The sequence below is a fragment of the Gymnoscopelus braueri genome, assembly GCF_963280865.1.
Source record: "Gymnoscopelus braueri genome assembly, chromosome: 18".
NCBI lineage: Eukaryota > Metazoa > Chordata > Actinopteri > Myctophiformes > Myctophidae > Gymnoscopelus > Gymnoscopelus braueri.
The window spans coordinates 23603623-23623906 of record NC_137618.1 but is presented as its reverse complement, the minus strand read 5'-3'; the positions used below and the strand labels follow the sequence as shown (position 1 = coordinate 23623906).

At 43.9% G+C, this 20284-nt stretch overlaps 1 protein-coding gene across 6 annotated transcripts in view; it reads left to right on the top strand.

Moving 5' to 3' along the window:
- Positions 1-13068, top strand: part of abi3bpa (ABI family, member 3 (NESH) binding protein a) — a 31597-nt gene extending 18529 nt beyond the window's left edge. For all 6 annotated transcript variants that reach the window (XM_080456550.1, XM_080456548.1, XM_080456549.1 and 3 more), the window contains 10 exons: positions 4262-4336; positions 4932-5057; positions 5593-5682; positions 5837-6046; positions 8074-8182; positions 9558-9637; positions 10462-10491; positions 10752-10910; positions 11376-11498; positions 11593-13068. In XM_080456550.1, coding sequence (XP_080312676.1) covers positions 4262-4336; positions 4932-5057; positions 5593-5682; positions 5837-6046; positions 8074-8182; positions 9558-9637; positions 10462-10491; positions 10752-10910; positions 11376-11498; positions 11593-11708 — 1118 coding nt within the window. In that variant the 3' untranslated portion in view covers positions 11709-13068. The remainder of the gene's footprint in view (positions 1-4261; positions 4337-4931; positions 5058-5592; positions 5683-5836; positions 6047-8073; positions 8183-9557; positions 9638-10461; positions 10492-10751; positions 10911-11375; positions 11499-11592) is intronic.
- The last annotated feature ends 7216 nt before the right edge of the window (positions 13069-20284 follow it).

Below are 20284 nucleotides of genomic sequence, written 5' to 3'. Positions count from 1 at the left end.
CAGGTGCATGCCTGTCAGTTCCATCTAATTTTGACTACTGCACATGTGGAACTGCAGTTGTGATAACATCACACAAGACTTTGGTCAATTGTTAACTAAAATGCTTCCAATTATTCTAACCATTAAATGTAAGCCCCTTATGGTGTGAAGGATGGATGTGGTTTGCCCTTATTGTTCGATTGCATTGTTTCCATGGTGCCCGCCAGGCTCAATTAATCAAAGTAATTGGATCCATGTCAGATAATAATTCATCCCATGTCTGGATCACATGTATTCATGGTGACACTCCTTTCACTCCCAGTTGCGTGGACCTTTTGAGGAGAGTTGTGCTTCAGTTCCATGTCCCAGCTGGTGTGTGTTATTTCTGGAAACTTGGACGGTTTCAGAGTCCTTCAAGGAGCCAGCCGCAAAGGCTCTCTGGAAGTAGCTCTACAGAAAATAAGTACACTTGTGTTGCCTGCCATCCTATACACAAATTCAAACCAAATGACCAGACATTCTGACAAGGCTTTGCAACAATGAGGATAATTTTTAAGGGGGAATTAGCGGCTTTTATGTAAAATAAAAAATATATATAATAAAATTATAATAACGTAGGTAAGGTATGAATATTGAATATAAGACAAGAATAGATAAGTAACATTTGCACATGTTTTATAATTATAATTATAATTATTATTATATGGATAAGAACAACATTCTTTCAAAATACAATACTCATGTATTTCATGTAAACCATTCAGCTACAATATATTTCAACTTGAATTAGTTTCAAAGCCTTGCTTTTAGTGGACTGCAGGTGTGTAATGGACAGTGTCCATCCATGAATCCCCTCTGAAATGTGTGTTGCAAAAGCAACAAACCTCAATGATGTGGAACAGTGGTATGTATTTCTTGGGAATATTTTTCTGGGCAGAGGGTAAAGCTCTGTGTTTTGACTGCGTGTATATTTTCACTTTCTTGCCTGGAGATGAGAGGATCTGACACAAACCAGCCCTAAAACCCCCCTGCTGTTTTAACTCAGAGTGTGATAAAAAAAAAATTGCAGCATTTTGAGGGCTTTTGCACCCCTAAAGGTTTAGCCTGGACGTTGTGGAGTGCATTGTGTTATACATGAGTGGCCAAACAGACTCAAAAACGTTCATGCCAAGGACCCCCAAATTGACATGTATTTGGCAGAGGACCCCCTTCCGAAAATACTTTGTGGCAGGGACCCACATTGAAGATTTGAGTAAAACAAATTCTAAATTACTCCACTTTTTTTTTTTTTTTTTCAAGATTTCTCGAAATAGTTTGAAAATAGAAAATAGCTATTCGAAAATTGTCCAATAGCCGATGTATAAAATAGGGTTAAAGTGGGTTAAACTGAATACAATTGTGCTATGTTAACTAATTTAGCTGGGGACCCCCTATAACCCCTGGGGGTTTCCCAGACCCCACTTTAAGAACCACTGCTCTGTAGAACTTGTTGCATGTTACCTACAATAGATTACATCGATGGTGACATCACATCCCATCTTTTCTCATTTCCTGTTCAGTTAGGCACAAACAAATTGACGTTGTTGCGGTTCGCAGAGACAGTCAATCATGGCTGCATTACTCTATGTGTATGTTGCGAGGTTGGCACATCAATGACTGAATAACTAATGGATTAATTGTGGCTTAAACACATGAACCCTATTCTTGTGGGAACATTTGGTGAAAGAAGCAGATCTACAAACCCACAGCGCATCACACAATGCGTTGTGAGCTTGTAGTTCAGCTATTTGTAGTGGAGAGATTTTGTGTCGAGGGAAAAAAGGAGTGGGCCCTGGTCAACTAAATACAGTATATAGGGTTAAAGTGTTAATCAACACATTATCCGTTGGTGGATATTTGCTCCTATGTGAGCCAGACGTTTTTCATAACATGTATGCTTATTATGGGGTTGGGCAACCAGACTATAGTACTCTACCGACTTTATTTCTAGATAAACTTTATTTTGCTGTGCTACTCCTCCCACAGTTTATTTTTCCCACACTCGTGCCATATGTCAAAATGACCGGCTTCATCGGGAATCCAGGGCTATCATTTTGCTAAGAGATAGGTTGTATAGTTTAATTGATTAAGTATTTTTTTCTCAAAACCGTAAGGGCTAGAGTTAAAAAGCTTAGAGGGGAGGTTCATAGTTTATTGCCAAATTATTAATAAAAGAATTACACCAGTCGGCCACATGGTGGCGCTATAACAGCCCACTTTACCTTTTGGCCTATAACTTTTGAACCGTAAAAACATTTGAAGTCGTAAAATGAAAAAATCTTTACCCCTGGATTCCTTGGGTCATGACGCAACTCCCCATATTGCGTCTGGATAGATTTTCCGCCATTTAGAATTTTCTTCAAAACACACTTTTAGCTCCTCCTCCTACAGATTTTCGGCACACATGATCTCTGGACCCATGCGATAAACACCTCCAAGTGGAGTTTTGATAGTCCATACCGTTCGTCCGTAATTGGCTTCCAAATTTAGTGGGAGGGGCTTGTTTTATAAAAAACGGCAAAAATCGCGAACGAAACGTCCGGTCCATCCAAATTTGAATCACATGTCGAGGGTGGTTCACTCAACAAATCCCCAAAAGCATTTCCACTTTGATCCATAGGGGGCGCCACAAATGCGCAAAATGTAACCGCTTGATGCAAAAACATGATTTTTGGGGGATCAGTTCTCTCAAAATGAAATACAAGTGATCTCAGGAGTGACATGACGATGTCATTGGCCCGCTACATTTGTGGGAGGGGCCTGTTTCTTTAGTGGGAGGGGCCTATTTCCTCAAATCGAAACGGCACGTGTCACGAACGCGGGATCCGATCGGCACCGAATTTGAATTGCGTGGCCTCCGACGGTATTCCTCCAGGCGTATTCCTCGAGTCCCCGCGGCCGCGACCCGCGACCGCCGTCGGCGCAACCACACTTTACATTTTCCCAAAATTGCGACGCGTCTTGTTGTTATTGTGTGTGACTTGTTGGCAGGCGTAGTGTTGGTTTCTTGTGATAGCCTCAGTGTATCTCTCCTGGATGTGTATGCCAGAGATCACTGATTTATACTGACTAGGGTGGGAGGCATGAGGAGCTCAGGTCAGCTGTAACCAGGGATGAAACAAGCCAAGAAAAATGTTTATGGGCTGCCGTTGCCTCACTGTAGAGAGGGCTTCAGGCAATTACAGAATGTTTGGGACAGAAAGGCCACTAATGAATCTTTCAGATAAGAGAATGCCAAATGCTGATGGGACGGCTCTCCCTTCACATAGCTCCCTGGAAAGATCCATGGAGCCCCATGAGGCTTATAACCTGGGAAATCACTCAGTAAATATGCAACATGCAGTGGAAGGCTCTGGTGTCAAGCCTCCCAGAATTTCTTCACCTCGCTTTAAAAAGTACATGATTTAAAAAGCATATGCTCATCTATAAGCATTATAAACATTAAATCAGGCGTGGGTCCCTCACATTTAGCATCCTGAATTTGACAGCTTGGAGGTCAAGAGGCTTCACTGCTAACTCTTTGCATTTTCTTACGGTTTGTTCCCCCAGCATTCTAAAGCTCCTTCGTCCTCTATTGTCCAACAAAGCAGTTAAGACCGAAGCAGAGCTGGTCTACGTCTTATGCCCAGGGCTGTGTTTTATTTTATCGCATCCTCTCTGGAGCAGGAACAGTAAAGGGATTGTGAAGAATTTTGGCCTGGCCGTACCAGAGGATTAATTGAGAACAGGTTTTTTACTCTATTTTGTTTGAGATATATAAGACTGAGCATAAAAGTTATTGGAGCTTGCGGTTCAGTTTTTCTAGCATCCACACATATGATTTTTTAGTCCATCTGATTGTTATTTTTCTGGATTTTATAGTGAATAGTTATAGTTGGGTTTATGGTATCTATCAAGGTTATTAAAAGTCGACATGTTTTTGTTATTAGTCACAGACCACAGCGTTGCACTGCGGTGGCACTTCACAAGAGACTTCAGCATTTCACATGTCTGGCTTTTATGTACTTTATTGTTGCTTGCGTTGTCTGTGTTTGCATACTTTTCCTTGTGTTTCATCACACAGCTTTACCACAGTCTTCATCGTTCCTATATATTTCCTCCCTGCCATCACATACTATTCACTCAATAATTGCACTAATGTAACAACTGACAAAACTTATTTTCAGTTTTGTATCTCCACTCCAAGCCAGCATAGTCTGGTTCACATGTAATGCCTAACCCTGCCATGGACTCTATTTCCCAGGCTCTTCTGCAGTCCTGCGTCCCTCTCCTCCAGTCAACAAGAGCCCAAACCTGGTGGGGCAACCCAGTGACCATGGTGAGGCTGAACACTGGTGTAGCTGGTCCATTATTACAACCACAGCAAGCCTTAAGAAAGACTTTCTTGCAATGCATTTGTGTATCTTTCTCTCATTTCATGTGAAAAACGTGACCAACTCTCTTGTAAGATTTGCACTGAAATATCTACTATCAACTATTCATTCTGCCTAAATATCATTGTTCTTTCCAACAGGCTTTCATCACTGGAGCTGTTTTTCTGGTTTACTGTACACATACACAAATCTCTTTCTGACTCCACACACTGTGCGTGTGCGTGTGCGTGTGTGCGTGTGCGTGTGCGTGTGTGTGTGTGTGTGTGTGTGTTTTTACGTGTACACTTGTGTGCATGTGTGTATGGGCATACATACACAGTACGTGTGTGCAAGCGCATGGTGTCAGTGAGTACATTCTGGCTGAACCCTTCTAAAAGGCACAAACCCTGTTATGCAACATGCAATCTCAGATTTTTCAGCAGAAGGAAGGAGCGTGCTGAGATGCACTGCAGGGATGTCCAGAGCAGATGGATCACAACTGTATGCAGAGAACAGATGAGACGGCCGAGCTGATCTCTCCTCCTCCTGCTCTGTCCTCAGATAAACCCATGGACCTGATTCAGGGAGACAAGGAGTCCATCTTGAAGCCATTCCCTCTGGTCACAGCCAAGCCCAAGCAAGAACGCAAGCAGCAGACGACCACCACCTCCGCCCCGGCAGTAAACAGTACGAGTGCATCAGTGATTGAGGGTGTTTGTTTGTATCTGTGGATGGTACAGCTGCCTGCATAACTGGTTTCATACCCGGTTTCAGTTAATGCCCTGAGTGCTCAACACAAATTTCAACTGAACTCTGAAAGAGTAAAAATGGAACCTTATGGGTCGATTTTTAAAATTGACTCTCCAGATTTTTTTGTAGTGTGTCACAGACCTGGACAGTGTGAATGTGTTAACGACGTGTGATAGGAACATCATTATTTGTGAAAGTATGCGCCTTCAGGGCATGAGCTGGTATAATAGGGCTTCAGGGAACCTGTATGGTTATGGAGAATGCATGCGTCACTGTGCGTTTTGTGTGTATGGCAGAAAGTAGAGAGAGAGAGAGAGAGAGAGACAGAACTGAGACAGAGAAAGAGAAAAAGAAAGCGTGGAAGCCAGAGCAGGTGCTGGCTAGCAGTTGACCTGGCCTGGGCCAGAGCGAGCTTCCAGGGAATGCTGGCACATCCAACTGATCCCAACCCATCTCTCTCATTTCCTCTTAGGCAGCCGTTTTGACATATACGAAAACTCCTCTATATTCAGCGCCCTGCCTGCCTCAGACTTGGACGCCATGGGCAAGAAACGCTTCCTAGGTGAGAAAAGCATCAAGTCTAAATTTAAATTCCTGCCCCTCACAAACAATGGCTTGTTGTGTTTCAGCATCATTTGGCTTGTATTGGCTTTTCCACAGCAGAATGAATTAGTGAACGCATGCATGCCTTTCTGAACGTCTTTTTCTGTCTACAGCTCCTCACGTGATCTACAAGACGGATAAGAAGCCAGACGAGCCGTGCTCCATCACCACCTCCCTCAGCTACTTCCCCGAGGAAGAGGGAGGGGAGCAGAACGTGACCGGTCCTCCCCGCACGCCTCCGTCCAATCTCACCGTCGTCACAGAGGAAGGATGCCCATCCTTTGTCATTCTCGTCTGGGAGAAATCAGACAACGATACTACAGGTGTGTGTGTGTGTGTGTGTGCGTGTCAGGGGCGATTTTTGAAATGGGGGGTCACATCATTTTATTTGCAATTCATTTGCACATTATGAAGCCACTTGGCTGAGGTTAAAAGACACAAAGCTACTCTCTGCTCGATCATTCTCTCACATGCGTGTACTTGTGAGAGTATCTCCCTCTTTCCATCTCTCTCACTCTCTCACACACGCACGCACGCTCGAGCGTGTGCGCGCACACACTACATGCTTACAATGACATAATGTTACGTTTTCCCTAGTCTCTCCAGCCAGATTGTTGCTTGCCTCCCACAATTTTCGAATGCTTCCGTCGTACAGTCTGTACAACGGAAGTGCTGAAAACTATCCAGGAGTAGAGTGGATGTACCGTCTCCTCCCCACTTCCGTTTTGTCTTACCAGTAGTGGACATTTGTCCTAATGTAAATCAAATTAGTCAAAGTACATATAGCTCGCTCCTTATCAGAAATGGAAATTCAAAAATATGTTTAGAAGATATTTTCGTGAACGGAAATGACGAACAGATGACAGCTTCCGGAATCGCCATTCAGTGGGTGTAGTTCCAGTTTCTTGCATTCAGAGATTGTGGAATAGTAATCTGGCTATGCTGCTTCATGTGTACTTAATCTGTGCCTTGTCTTCAATAATGTATCTGATTTGTAGCCTATGTTATGGGTACTCAAAGCCTGTGTCAAAAAGATCAATGCTTGATATCATAGGCTACTAGCCCACATGATATCAAAGCATAGGTATAACTACAGCATAGAACAAAAACCACTCCCAGACGTAAATTCACCCAGACATGACATGGTTGAGTGCAGCCTATTTGATAAATGTATTGATTAAACACGGACCTCAGAACGTTTTGTGCGCTGTAAGCGTCGTGGGTGTAATAATAATTAAAACTAGAAAAATTGCTCCTCGGAGCACAGGTCTCCGCCACGTCAGGTATAGGTTATTGTGGGCCACCAATGTTCGAAATTCGCCAATCACGATGGAATATGAAAGATCGGAGAGATCCGTGTTGATCACATGACTATAGAGATAATGTGTACCAATTTGCGTGATGTTTGGACAAAATCTGTAGGAGTAATATCAAGAAATGTGTTTAGCAAAAATCAGACTCTTCGTGGCGCTATAAAAGACTGATGTGAAAAATGCAGGGCAGAGGGTTTCCTTGGCATCTAGGGAGTGTGCGTGAATAGTTTCACGCCGATCGGTCCAGTTATAAGTAAAAACACAAATCGGCCTGTTATAGCGTCACCATGAGGGCGATTTGAAAATGTCTTCCTTGGCCTAGTGGCAATGTGCGTGCAAAGTTTCACAGCAATCACACGCTGTGTTCATGATTTGAGGCATTTTGTTCAAAACGGACCACTCAAACCGCAAACTTTGGAAGCCAATCTTAGCCAATTAGGATGGAATATGAAAAATCCGACAGACCCGTTTGGTTTAATGACTATAGAGACTGTGTACCGATTTGCGTGATGTTTGGACAAAACTGTTGTTGTCCAGTTGTGGGGTGCATGCATGTGAAAGAACAGATTTTAGTTTTTCTTGATGGATTCAGGTGTGATTTAAGAAGAAGTGGTTTACAAATGTTCCAAAAGGTTTCCTGAGCAGCAAGGTGGCAAACACTGAAGAGCTGTGGCTGTGTCAACATGAGGACCTCATTAGACTTACTTAAGCTTAATGAGTCTGTAATGTATCATGGAACTCCATCTGTACTTAATTATGCTATGTGTCCATATAATATCAACATGTTGTGGAGGAGACCACATGCTGAGCTCCTCGCGGCCAAGTCTTTCAAGGCAGCCTTATGAGAGTCATGTTCTGCCCTCAATTTTCACATTCCTCTAATTATGCTTGGTTGCTTAAAAGAAAGAAGACGTTTTGTATTGTAACGCTGCATCTGTAAATGATATTTATTGGGTTGTTAAAATGCAGTTATTCATAGTTAAAATGTGTGTTTGTGTTATTGAACGCCTTTGTGGGCTTGTCGGTTCCTTTGTTAGAGTATGAAGTCACGTCCACCACTAAAGGGCCTAACGGCGAGGAGGTGTCCATTTTGACCACCACCAACCAGACGCACACAGCTGTGGAGAACCTCATACCAGAGAGCAGGTACGCTGCTTCCTGCAGAAAAGGCTCATTCAGACCGCTGTGATAGTTCTCTGCAACATTCTAATTACGTTCTCTGAGCTATAGGCTAAAAACACAAAGCACTAGTGAACATCATGATATTGTTGCCGACATTACATTTTTTTCAGGTTGCAAAAATTCAAATAGGGTTAGAAATACTGGGATGACACAGGATCAGTTTAGTAGCAATATTTGTTATTACATTTTTAGGTACGATATGGAGCTACTTATGGCCATTTTGTCCAAAACCTACTAAAAAATACTAATAAGATTTATTACACTAGTAAGCTTTAATACACACCCAATAAAGAGACAAATATTGAACAGAGCATTGCTAGTGTACTATCACAGTTTTACATTTTTAACCAGTATCAACATTATTTCATCCAATCCAAATGTGGGATTTGGGGTTTTGTTGGATAAACAAAAGGCAAAGCCGAGCTGGGTGGAGTTTTTAATTGGACCGGCTAACATCTAGAGCCTCGGAATTCACCAGAACCGTTCTCTGGGCTTGGTCTGCTGGCCCATGGATTGCTAGGACATCTGAACATAGCACATGGAATAGTCATTAGTTGTGTGTGTGTGTGTGTGTGTGTGTGTGTGTGTGTGTGTGTGTGTGTGTGTGTGTGTGTGTGTGTGTGTGTGTGTGTGTGTGTGTGTGTGTGTGTGTGTGTGTGTGGACCCAAACCCAAGGCTGTCTTGAGAATAAAAATATCAAGTGTCTCTGCTCTGGGGGAATGAGGAATATGAAGTAAAACTTCTCAAAAGTTACGATTATAGTGAACAGCAGTGACTAGGGTTTCCATTCCACACTCTTTTCTTGGGTATGTGGACTCTCTGTTTTACTATCCACGATTCAAAATGACATTCCACGCCTGGTAAAACCATCTCTGGTGCTACAGGATAGGGCTGCAACTATCGATTATTTTCTTAGTGGTTATGTAATCGATAACTTTTTTGATTAATGTTGAAGCGTTTAAAAATATATTTGTTTTATTTGTGTATATCAATGAACTGATACGGAAAAATTCTGATTGCATTTTTATAATCAACTAAGTGTCTGATTAACCACTGAAGACCTATGTTATACTCTGTCGTACAACAGTGTCATGTGAAAATATACGATCTACAAGCTCACAACATGTGATGTGTTGTGAGCTTGTATTACTGCTATTTACTGTATTTCTGAAAATCTATTATTTTATTAAAATCGATCGTTCTTTATGATCGTTTGAATTGATTAGTTTGATTAACTGTGCATCCCTACAACAGTATATGAACTGGATATAGGAATCAGTTTATCTAAAAGGCTAAAGAAATTGACCACATTATTTTGTTATTCTTTTTCTTTGCCCAGTTATGAATTCAAAGTGACACCAAAGAATGAATTGGGAGTAGGACCCCCCAGTGAGCCGGTGTCCTTCAGCACAGAGTCTGGTGAGTCTTAGAACATACTCCTACAATCATTTTAACCACACCACAGAGAATACTTGATCACATGTGTTAGCTGTTAAATAAAATGAGGGACTTAGTTAGGTGCCTGTTAAAAGGCACAACTTAGCCTCTGTGTATGTTGCTAATTATGAGGCTACGATTAGCATAGCTTACCATCTCATAAGGTGTGCAATTAAGCAGTTGTTAGTCTAATGATTTCAACGTGGCCTCCTGATTTCTAAAGCTTGGAAACCACTGGGGCTTGATTGATGGAGACCCATGGGTGCTGTCGAGTTGCCAGACATCACCTCAGGCTAATTCCTTAACTTAAGAACCTCACTAACATGAGGACAGAGCGCTTTGGGTGATAGTTACTTAATACAGGTGTTCCCAAAATGTTCCATGCCAAAGACCCCCAAATGGCCATAGCCTTTGGCTGCGGCCCCCTCATTGCGAAATGGCTTGTAGATTGGCACAAAGTTCTCATTTGCACTTTTTTAATACACTTGAAAATTGTGTCCAAGAGGAGAATAAGGTCCACACTGGTGTCACTGAGTTGGGTTCAAAGTGATCAGATTTCTCTTGTGATGACAGAACTGTGTGCTTTGCTTAACTGGCCTCTTGCCTTTATGCAATCAAAGCCCAGTCTCTTGAGGCTAAACTTTGTCAATGTGAAGCCAAATAGTTTCCTATGTAAACTAATACTAACACCGTTTATCTAACACAATTATCCCAGATGTCTCGACTGTGCAACTTCATCATCAAGTTGTTTTGATGATGTGATTCATTTTAACTCATTATTTCTGCTCTTCCTCTCCCCTTTTCAGCGGATCCTCGGGTCAGTGAGAATGTATCAGGTGAGTGCCATGCTATCACATATCACCGAAATCACCCAAAATCGTTACTTTTCTGGAAATGGATTGAATAATACTTGTGACAACATTTTTGTCACAAGCTTGTGTTAATTATTTTCATTGGTTAAATATTAATAAAACCCACAGACAGACTTTCACTTTCAACATGGCATCCCTATTTTTGGAATGGCATTATAGGCAAATATGATACAGTATATGAATAAATAAGACTGGTCTCTTAGCCAATGTTCTCTCTCACACAGGAAAGGATGCCATCTGGACACAGTTCCCATTCAGAGCTGATGCTTACTCAGAATGCAATGGCAAACAGTATGTGAAGAGGACTTGGTACCGCAAGTTTGTGGGCATCCAGCTCTGCAACTCCCTTAGATACAAGATCTACCTGAGCGACTCACTCACTGGTGAGTGTCTGCATATCAATCCATGTGATCGCTGCTTGTTCAATCTTTTGTGCTAAACACTGCTTCTGAAGATGGTATGGTATGAGTTGTACCCATACCATACCATTACCATACCAGTGGTTCTCAAACCTTTTAGCTCGAGACCCAAAAGAGAAATGTAATGTCTCCCCGGGACCCAATAGTGAAAATATACTATTTTCCCCCTCTAATTAATGGATTCAATGTTGTTGTTTTTTACTGGAATTCTTATCAAAAAGTGAGATTATTTTTTTGATAATCTTTTGAAATAAAGATGATTAAAAACAAAATGTAGGAAACAAAAAATAAAGGGGTATTTACTCGCGACCCATGAAAATTAGTCCGCGACCCACATATGGGTCCCGACCCACTCTTTGGGAAACAGTGGTATAGGTTATACCATTCTGTGGCTGAGGAACCAAACACCTTGCCTTTCCGACTTTGCAGGAAAGTTCTACAACATTGGAGATCAGACAGGTCATGGCGAAGACCACTGTCAGTTCGTAGACTCCTTCCTGGATGGGCGAACTGGCACAAAGCTGTTGGCAGACCAGCTGCCCCGCAGAACAGGTACGTTAGCTGACTGTAGCTATGTTCATGGATGCCTTTAACTACTACTGTACAGTGTGGAAACCATCAATCTGTCCCCGTCTCTGCATACCAGGATTCTACAGAGCGATGCGGCAAGAACCTGTCAACTTTGGAGAGATGGGAGGGAACTCGCATGTAACCTACGTTGGATGGTACGAGTGTGGCACTCCCATCCCTGGGAAGTGGTAGGACTCAAGTGGGGTGTCCAGGATACTGCCTGACAGGAGAATGACGTCCTTGGGTGTGAGAGGGAACAGGAGGCCGGAGGAGGCCTAACTAGGCCCCAGGGCAATGGGCCTCTCTTTCTTGTTACCATGGACACTGTAGATAGGTCCATCTGTCTGAAGAGGTCCTACTCTCCCATGTATGTCTGTACAGGACCATTAGGTGTCAGAGAAATCTATTGAGTGCATTTGTAATATCACAGGTCTTAATTTCACTATTTATCAAACACAATGTCATGGCGAGGAGGTGAAGTTACAGGCGTTTCAGAGTGAATCAAAAATGTTGAATATGAACACAGAGAAAATGTTGGGAAGCTGGCTCCCAAAAAATGTAATATCTTGTATTATGTTATTTATCTAGGGATTGTTATAAAATGTTCTCTGTGTGTGTTCTGACTTTTTGATATGAAGTCAAAATGGTTCCCAGTACTTGCATGGTAATGAAAATAAGACATTTGATTTTTGCACACAAACAAGATGTCAAGCAGTCGTTTACTGTACAGTCACAGAATATGTAAATGCAAGCACATAGCTTTACAGTACATACAGACATACAGACTTGACCTCACTCTAAAGGATTATTAGCCGTTGCAGTTTGCACTCCACAAAGTGTTTGTTTATATGTATACATATACAGTATGTATATATATATATATATATGTATGTATGTATGTATATACTGTATATATGTATGTATATATAGTATATGGTGTGAAAAGTACAGTAAATGAACAATGGATTTTTGTAAAGTCAAGTGGGGATTTCAGGTCATAGATACAAATTGTATTATCAATTTGTTGCAACCAAGTTATGAGTAGTTGTACCAAGACACGTGCTAGAGCTTTAATGTTCCAAGGGGTCACTTGGAACAAATAGCATTATGCTATTTTGTAGCTTGTACAGTATGTTTGCCCTATTTGAATATACCGTAGGTGTACCTTGGTAGTACCAGTACTATGTTGTGTACCAGTATTATTTCAAGTAAAGCATTGCAATATGGAAATTGAATTTCCAAGCAAATGACCCAGTTTGCTAACAGATGAGGCAAATGTGTTGGTATAGCAAATTTCATAAACAAATGCAATTCAAAGCTCTTCTAGAGTTAATCAGTTCCATAATCCGTTTTACCAAGGTCAGATTGTTGTTGTCGTTCTTTTTTTCCTCCTTTTTTTTATTTTTTACAAAGTGTACATACAGTTTTACATAGTTATCAACTGCAACAAGAAATCTTTGCTTTATCTTACATGACTGCAGTTGAACTATGTTTGTTTTTGATATGCACAATATCTATTTTCAACAATAAATGAGTATGGTTCTTTTTTCTACGATGGCATTCACTTCAATTTGTATCCCATTCCTTGTATGTTTACATAATATCTATTAGTTTAATTCAGTAAGTGCTGGTACTCACTGTTTTAAGACATTCTCTACTGTAGCTATTCCCAGATCATTGGTTCAAACCCCACTCGTACATTCCACGGTAGTGGAGTTGAGATTGAAAGGCTCATGTCTTTGTCTCCTCTCGGAGACTGTTTTCGGCCCTCTCCGTCCATCCGTGGTTCCGTTTGTTTGTCTGTGAAAAGCTAATCTCTGGCACCATTGAACCGAACAGAGTGAAACTTTGCACACACGCACCCAGGAGGCCAAGGAAGAACCTCTGCCCAGTGTCATGTCTGGTCAGTATCATGGTCAGTATCATGTCAGTATCATGGCCAGTATCATGGTCAGTACCATGGTCAGTATCATGGCCTGTGTCAGGTCAGTATCAGGTCAGTATCAGGTCAGTATCATGACAGTATCATGGTCAGTATCATGGCCTGGATCAGGTCAGTATCAGGTCAGTATCAGGTCAGTATCATGGTCAATATCATGTCAGTATCATGGTCAGTATCATGGCCTGTGTCAGGTCAGTATCAGGTCAGTATCAGGTCAGTATCATGGTCAGTATCATGACCAGTATCATGACAGTATCATGGTCAGTACCATGGCCTGGATCAGGTCAGTATCAGGTCAGTATCAGGTCAGTATCAGGTCAGTATCATGGCCTGTGTCAGGTCAGTATCAGGTCAGTATCAGGTCAGTATCATGACAGTATCATGACAGTATCATGGTCAGTATCATGGCCTGGATCAGGTCAGTATCATGGTCAGTATCATGGCCTGTATATGGTCAGTATCATGGTCAGTATCATGGCCTGTATCAGGTCAGTATCATGGTCAGTATCATGGCCTGTATCAGGTCAGTATCATTGTTAGTATCATGGTCAGTATCAGGTCAGTATCATGGTCATTATCATGTCAGTATCATTGTCAGTATCATGTCAGTATCATGGTCCGCATCAGCCAGGTCAGTATCAGGTCAGTATCATGTCAGTATCAGGTCAGTATCATGGTCAGTATACTGACTATGATGATATAATATGATATGATGATACTGACCATGATACCTGCAATATCATGTCCAGTATCATGGTCAGTATCACTTTCAGAGGCACGCTACAGAAACAGGTCATTATTTCAACATGTGCGTGTGTGAGTGTGCGTGTGTGCTCTGTGTAAATTATGTACGGATGTCAGGGACATTTTTGTATTACTTTCGGAGACACGTGTGCACCCATGCACGTGCACATGACTCGTGACGCGGACACAGAAGTTCAAACAAGATGGAGTTTAGACATCACTTTCAAACACTGTGCTCTTTCTTAGACGTGTGTGCGCATTCAGCTCCGTGCACGTTATGTAGAGATTTCCGCTAGTGACTCCCATTTGTGCAAATCGGACGTCACTAAGATGAAAGGCATACTAATTCAAATTCTCTAGCTTGCTATTGGTAAACAAATTTGGCCCTGCAGAGAGAGAGAGAGAGAGTCACAAAGGCCTAATGCAAGACAGCGAATGTGAGAGAGAGTGTGGCATGTTTATGGTCTAAACAGTGTGGCCCCATGCAGGCAGCAGAGCAGACACGCACAAGCGCACGCGCGTGTGCACACACACACACACACACACACACACACACACACACACACACACACACACACACACACACACACAGAAAGAACTCTCCCCGCTCCGTTCTGTTCTTTCTAAAATAAACCTTCTTGTTTCAGTAGCACAACACACCTGCACGTTGTTATTGGCTGGCAGCTCTCAAAAGGTAACGCCCAGATATGTCCTGGTTGACCAAATGACAGTAAAAACAAAATAATACAGTGATGGCAGTGTGTTTCTGCAGGTAAAAACACTACAGACAGACAGACCTGTGCCTGATAACTGCTGGAATTTTTTATCGTCTCTGTCGGGTGGAAACCTCATGTATCCAAAACTGTCACTTTTCAGGATTCAAATTCAAAAGCATCAAAAATAGCAATAAGCAAAGCAATAGCAATAGCAAAGATCTGCTATTTTTGATACTTTTGTGTGACACTGCAGTATGATCAATAGGGCATTAATTTACCAAAAAATACAAAAAGTTAAAATATGGAAATGACAGCAACAGTATATTTTGTTTTGTTATGTAAACACAGGGCAAAGTTCATATGTCTTTAAAGGGACTACACCATTAATTTTAACTTTTCCTTCTTTTTTGTGTGTTTTTGGTCTCCCCTACCTCTCTTCTATCCCCAAAAAGACCCCCAGTTTGCCCCCGCCCGTGACGTCACATGCAATACAGTACCTATTTTGTATAATCCCTCACGTTAAAAAAAAACTTTAAAAATATATATATATATATTTACTTTTTCCACACTAACATGCATAAATCAGGACAATGTGGCATTGCAGGTGAAAGTGCTTTATAAGCCAGAGAGAAGTTAGTTGGAATGAGTATATCTGAGGCTTGATTTAGGCTCAAACCTTTTGAACACGTTTGAGGGACATAAACAATATGATATTAAATATTAAATATATTTTTAAATGCATGGTGTAGATCCTTTAACGTTGACTCAGTGTGTACATGTGCAAAAAGCAATGTTGGACTATTTTCTCTGGTGCCAAATATAATGATGACATGTACAGCCATACAGCATGTCATTAGAGGTGATTTCCACATAATAACGTGGCCTTTATACATGTTTAAATAATTTTAATGGGGGAAAAGTACCAACTTTGGCAGGCTATTAGTCCTACATACAGTACTTACACCTAGAACCCCCATTTAAACTTTAAAATGTTCATCTTAATGTGGACATGTTTGCCTGAAAAGGAATCTTTGAAATGTTTCATAGTTTTAGAATTGTACTCCTTTAAAAGTTCAGAGATTTATAATGGAGGCCGATGGAAGATTTTGGGACCTCAAAAAAACACTTTCACCTAGAAACTCCATTCACAGTTCAAAAAGTCCACCTTACTGTGGACATGCATCCTTGAGATGTTTTACTTTGAAATGATTTGTAGTTTTTGAAATATTTAACTTTAAGCGCCCAATGCATTGTCAATGTGGCAATGGACATGCGGGGACGTGGGAATGACCCATCACGTTCATGTAATGTCAATGTACAAAGCTTAGTGTGCTTGTCTACTGTCATTACCATTAGTTGTGGTATAGACTCTATAGCCATATAACCATTTACAGTTATCGATCTTGGTGTGGAGGGACAGCCCTCTACACTTATTTACATTTCACATCACATTTCTCATTGTGTAAAATGATCTAAAACACAGCATGAGCACTTGTTAGTGTCAGGTTACTTTTGGTCAAAGCGGGGATCGAACTGGCGACCTTGGGATCCATACTTCCCCTTCTTAGAAATGCTAGTTTTAACATTTCAGTGCTTTTTGAAAATGTTCGGATACTTAATTGCTTGCGGCAGGATTTTACATGAAGCTGAGTTAGAATTGCATCCATTCCCTTCCTTTCTCCCTTCCTTTCGCTCCTTTTCCCTTCTTTCTTCTTCCCCCCTTCTCCCCCCTCCTTCCCCGTACAGTCCAATGTTCCCCAGCTTTAGCTCATAGCGTAGACTACTAGACTATGTTTGTTGTCAATTCTCTCGTAACATACTCACTATGGGATATCAGCGGCCCCTGGCGATGCACAGAGCTACATACAATAAACTCCCGGGCCATCTCATTGGCTGTGAAGGGTATGTCACGCGGACGGAAGTCCTAGGGGTATAAAACCCTCACGTGACTGTGGCTCCTCCTCTTTCAGCTTCTCTGCAGCAGATATAGCACGGCTATTAATACATACTACAGTGGATTAGATTTATTTTGATCAGAAAACCAGCTTTAACCCAAAGCGGAGATACTTGTATCCCCACGGGCTTTTCTTTTCGTTAAATCTTCTATTAGCACGCTCCCGCGGCTATTCTTCAATCTTTCTATCATCTTAGTTTTCCTCCCCATTGTTCCAAGCTAGCCCGAACAGGCTAAGTTAGCTGCTAAGCTAGTTAGCTTAGCCCTTTGTTCGGACAGGTGTTAGCCTAGCTTAGCTTAGCTTAACACTCGACGCTAGCTGTACCACGATGGAGGCTCCTCGCAAGTGTGATCTCGCGGGCTACGCTCACTACATCGCCAGCGACGACCCTCACCAAGTCTGCAACGTACAGTGCTACCAAACAAGCTGTCGCCTATGTGAGTGGAGGGACCCGCCATTTGCAGAGCGGCTACGGCACACCATCGCCCACTGCTGCTGTGTCTGGTGGGCCCCACCGGATGCAGCAGCCTAGCGGCGTTCCCTCTCCCTCCTCCAAGGTTCCCGCGCCTGCTCAAGCACGTCACAACACCAGCTTGTTAGCCTTCCCACTCTGTGTAACGAGCAACCCTGTTCGGGGCTTCTACAGACCGCAACCGAGCCGGCGTTTTACCACGAAGGACGAGGCCGTTTCCGACTACGCCTCCTCCTAGCGCCAGACTCTCAGGACAACCGCGGACAGGTTCATCGGGCGCCATTGGGACACATGTTGTTTTTCATAAGGTATGTGAAAACGTTTCACGCTGTTACACTGTATTTTGTGCCTCATTTTTGTTTCATTTCACAGTTTCAAAATACATAAGCACATTATCCAGCCCCTGTTATAAGCCCAAAAGTGCATATCATGCCTGGTTCACAGCATGGTAGGCACTGTTGGGATACCTTCTCTACCTGTCTCAACCCCTGTCAAGAGGTATCGACACATGGGGGTTCCCAGGCGGTCCCCCAGCACCGATAACCCCTCTTTATAAGCCCATAGTGTCTGTCATGCACGGTTTCTCGGCATGACAAATACTACTGGGATATTTGTCTATACAGGGCCCAAAGCCAATATATAGCCAGCCCCGCTAAGGCAACACTGCGGTGGCCACCTACCACCGCTACCCTTCCCCGGTCTCTAACGGGCGCCGCACGTGCGGGCCCGCTGGATCACGTGACGACATCACCAGTCCCGTTGGAAACGTGCGCGTTGTCCGCGGGACTGGGTGACATCAGAGCCCCCTCCTAACTCGCTCGCTCAGTGCGCAAGTGTTACTTTGTGTGTGTACTGGTGTATCTCAGTACAGCAGTGACACGCTGTGGTTGTACTGGTCAGCTCCCCTGATCAACAACAACACACTGTGGTTGTACTGGTGTGTTTTCCACGTGCCTTTATGCATAACCTCCTATGTCGGACAAGGTGTTGTTTCTCTCATGCGGGAGGTAATGCAGCCATGTCTCTGAGAGAGGAGGTTCTCTCTCTCTCCTGAGCGAGGGCGCTATCAGAAAACCTAGACTGGAAGGTTTTCTATTCAATTTTTTTTCTGGTGGAAAAGAAGGGGGGGGGGGGGGCGTATGACCCTCTCTGAATACGAAGGGTCTCAACAAATACCTGATGGTTTTTCAAATTTCCGGATTTTGATGACCACGTCGCTGCTGCGGACGGGGCGTAAAGGGGATTGGTGGACCAGCAACGACCTCAAGGATGCTTATTTCCACATTATCCACCGCAGTCAGGAGGTGGCGCGGCACACAGACGTGGCCGTTTCCCCACTTGACGTCGCAGGGTTTTCACCATCAATGTCCGTCGAGCGTCTTGGTCCCGTCTCAGCGGACCACTTTCATGGGGATCTTGCTGGGCTGGACCAGGCTCACGGCGCGTCTGTCCCGGGACGGGATAGACAGCTTTTCGGCCTGAGGCGACAGGCGACAAGTGAGGCGACAAGTCACATACAGGCTATGCATGCAGGCGGCGGGTCTCATGACTTCGGCCATACACCTGTTTCGTTTGGACAAGCCCCACATGTGACCTTTTTCCAGAGGTGGATGCGGGCTCTTGGAGTCCCGTCCACCTGAGGTTATCGGGAGGTCCGGGTATCCCCACGGTGCGTGGACACGCTTAGACCGTGGTCAGATGCAGCCCTTCTGTCCAAGGGGTCAGAATGGGTGCTGTGGTCTCGCGGAAGGTCATTACCACGGACGCCAGCCTCACGGGGTGAGGTGTCGTCCACGAGGGCCGCTCGGCCAGGGGGGTGTGGGGTCCCAGTCTACAGACGGCCCACATCACCTACCTGGAGCTGATGACGGTCTTTTCTGACGGTCAGACTTTGCAAGGCTCGGGTTTCGAGGTTGTCATGTCCTGATCAGAACCAACAACACCACGACCATGTGCTATGTCAACAAGCAGGGAGGCCTGGCCTCTCCAGTGTTGGAAAAGCTGGCTGGCGATCTGAGTGGACGCTGTGGTGCGACGCGCCACAGCGTCAGATCTTACACCCCCACCATCAGGACCGTGAGAGGGCGACTTTGGGCTTGTGTGGCCTGTCCCCTGACGTGGTAGCTGGACAGGGGTCCAGGGCCGGTGCCACGAGAGCTGCATACGACATAAAATGGATTTTCTTTTGTGTCGTGCTAGATGCACTCTGCCGCCCTCCGTTTGAACTTTGTTGAGTCCTCTTGGTGGCCCTGTCTACAGCTAAACGGGTCAGTGACATGCACGCGCTCTCAGTAAGTTCGGAGTGCATGAGGTTCTCGGACGGCGACAGGAAGGTTCTGTTTGAACCTAACATGGCGTTCGTTCCCGAGAACGCTGTGGTAACCCATGCCCAAGTCGAGCTGGTAGCTTTCCATCCGCCTCCTTTCGCTTCAGCGAAGGATAGACGGTTGCACTGTCTCTGTCCGGTGAGAGCTTTAAAGTTCTACTGTCAGAGAACAGCGGCCGGCCGATTGTCAACGCAGTTTTTGTCTCCTTTGGCCAAGGTGGTCAGAGGAAGGCAGTTTGCTCAGGCGACGCTTTCTAGATGGATCTTGGATGCCATTAAGCTGGCCTACGCTAGCGGTGGCGTCCCAGTTCCAGAGGGACTGAAGGCTCGCTCTACTAGAGGCGTGGCGACATCCTGGGCCCTCTCCAGTGGAGTTTCGGTTCAGGTGATATGCGCGGCTGCAAAATGGTCGTCTCCATCGACTTTTGCGGTTTTATACAGCCTGGTCGTGGTGGCGTCATCAGTGGCGCACGCCGTCCTGGGCGTAGCGGTTGTCTCTAGTTAGAGGGGGGGGTTGAACAGGCCTGGAGCCTTGTTCTTTTCCCTGACTTCCTTCTCCTAGGTCCCCTCGGGACTGCCAGTCGGCTGGGTCCCGGGGGAGGAGGCCCTGTTC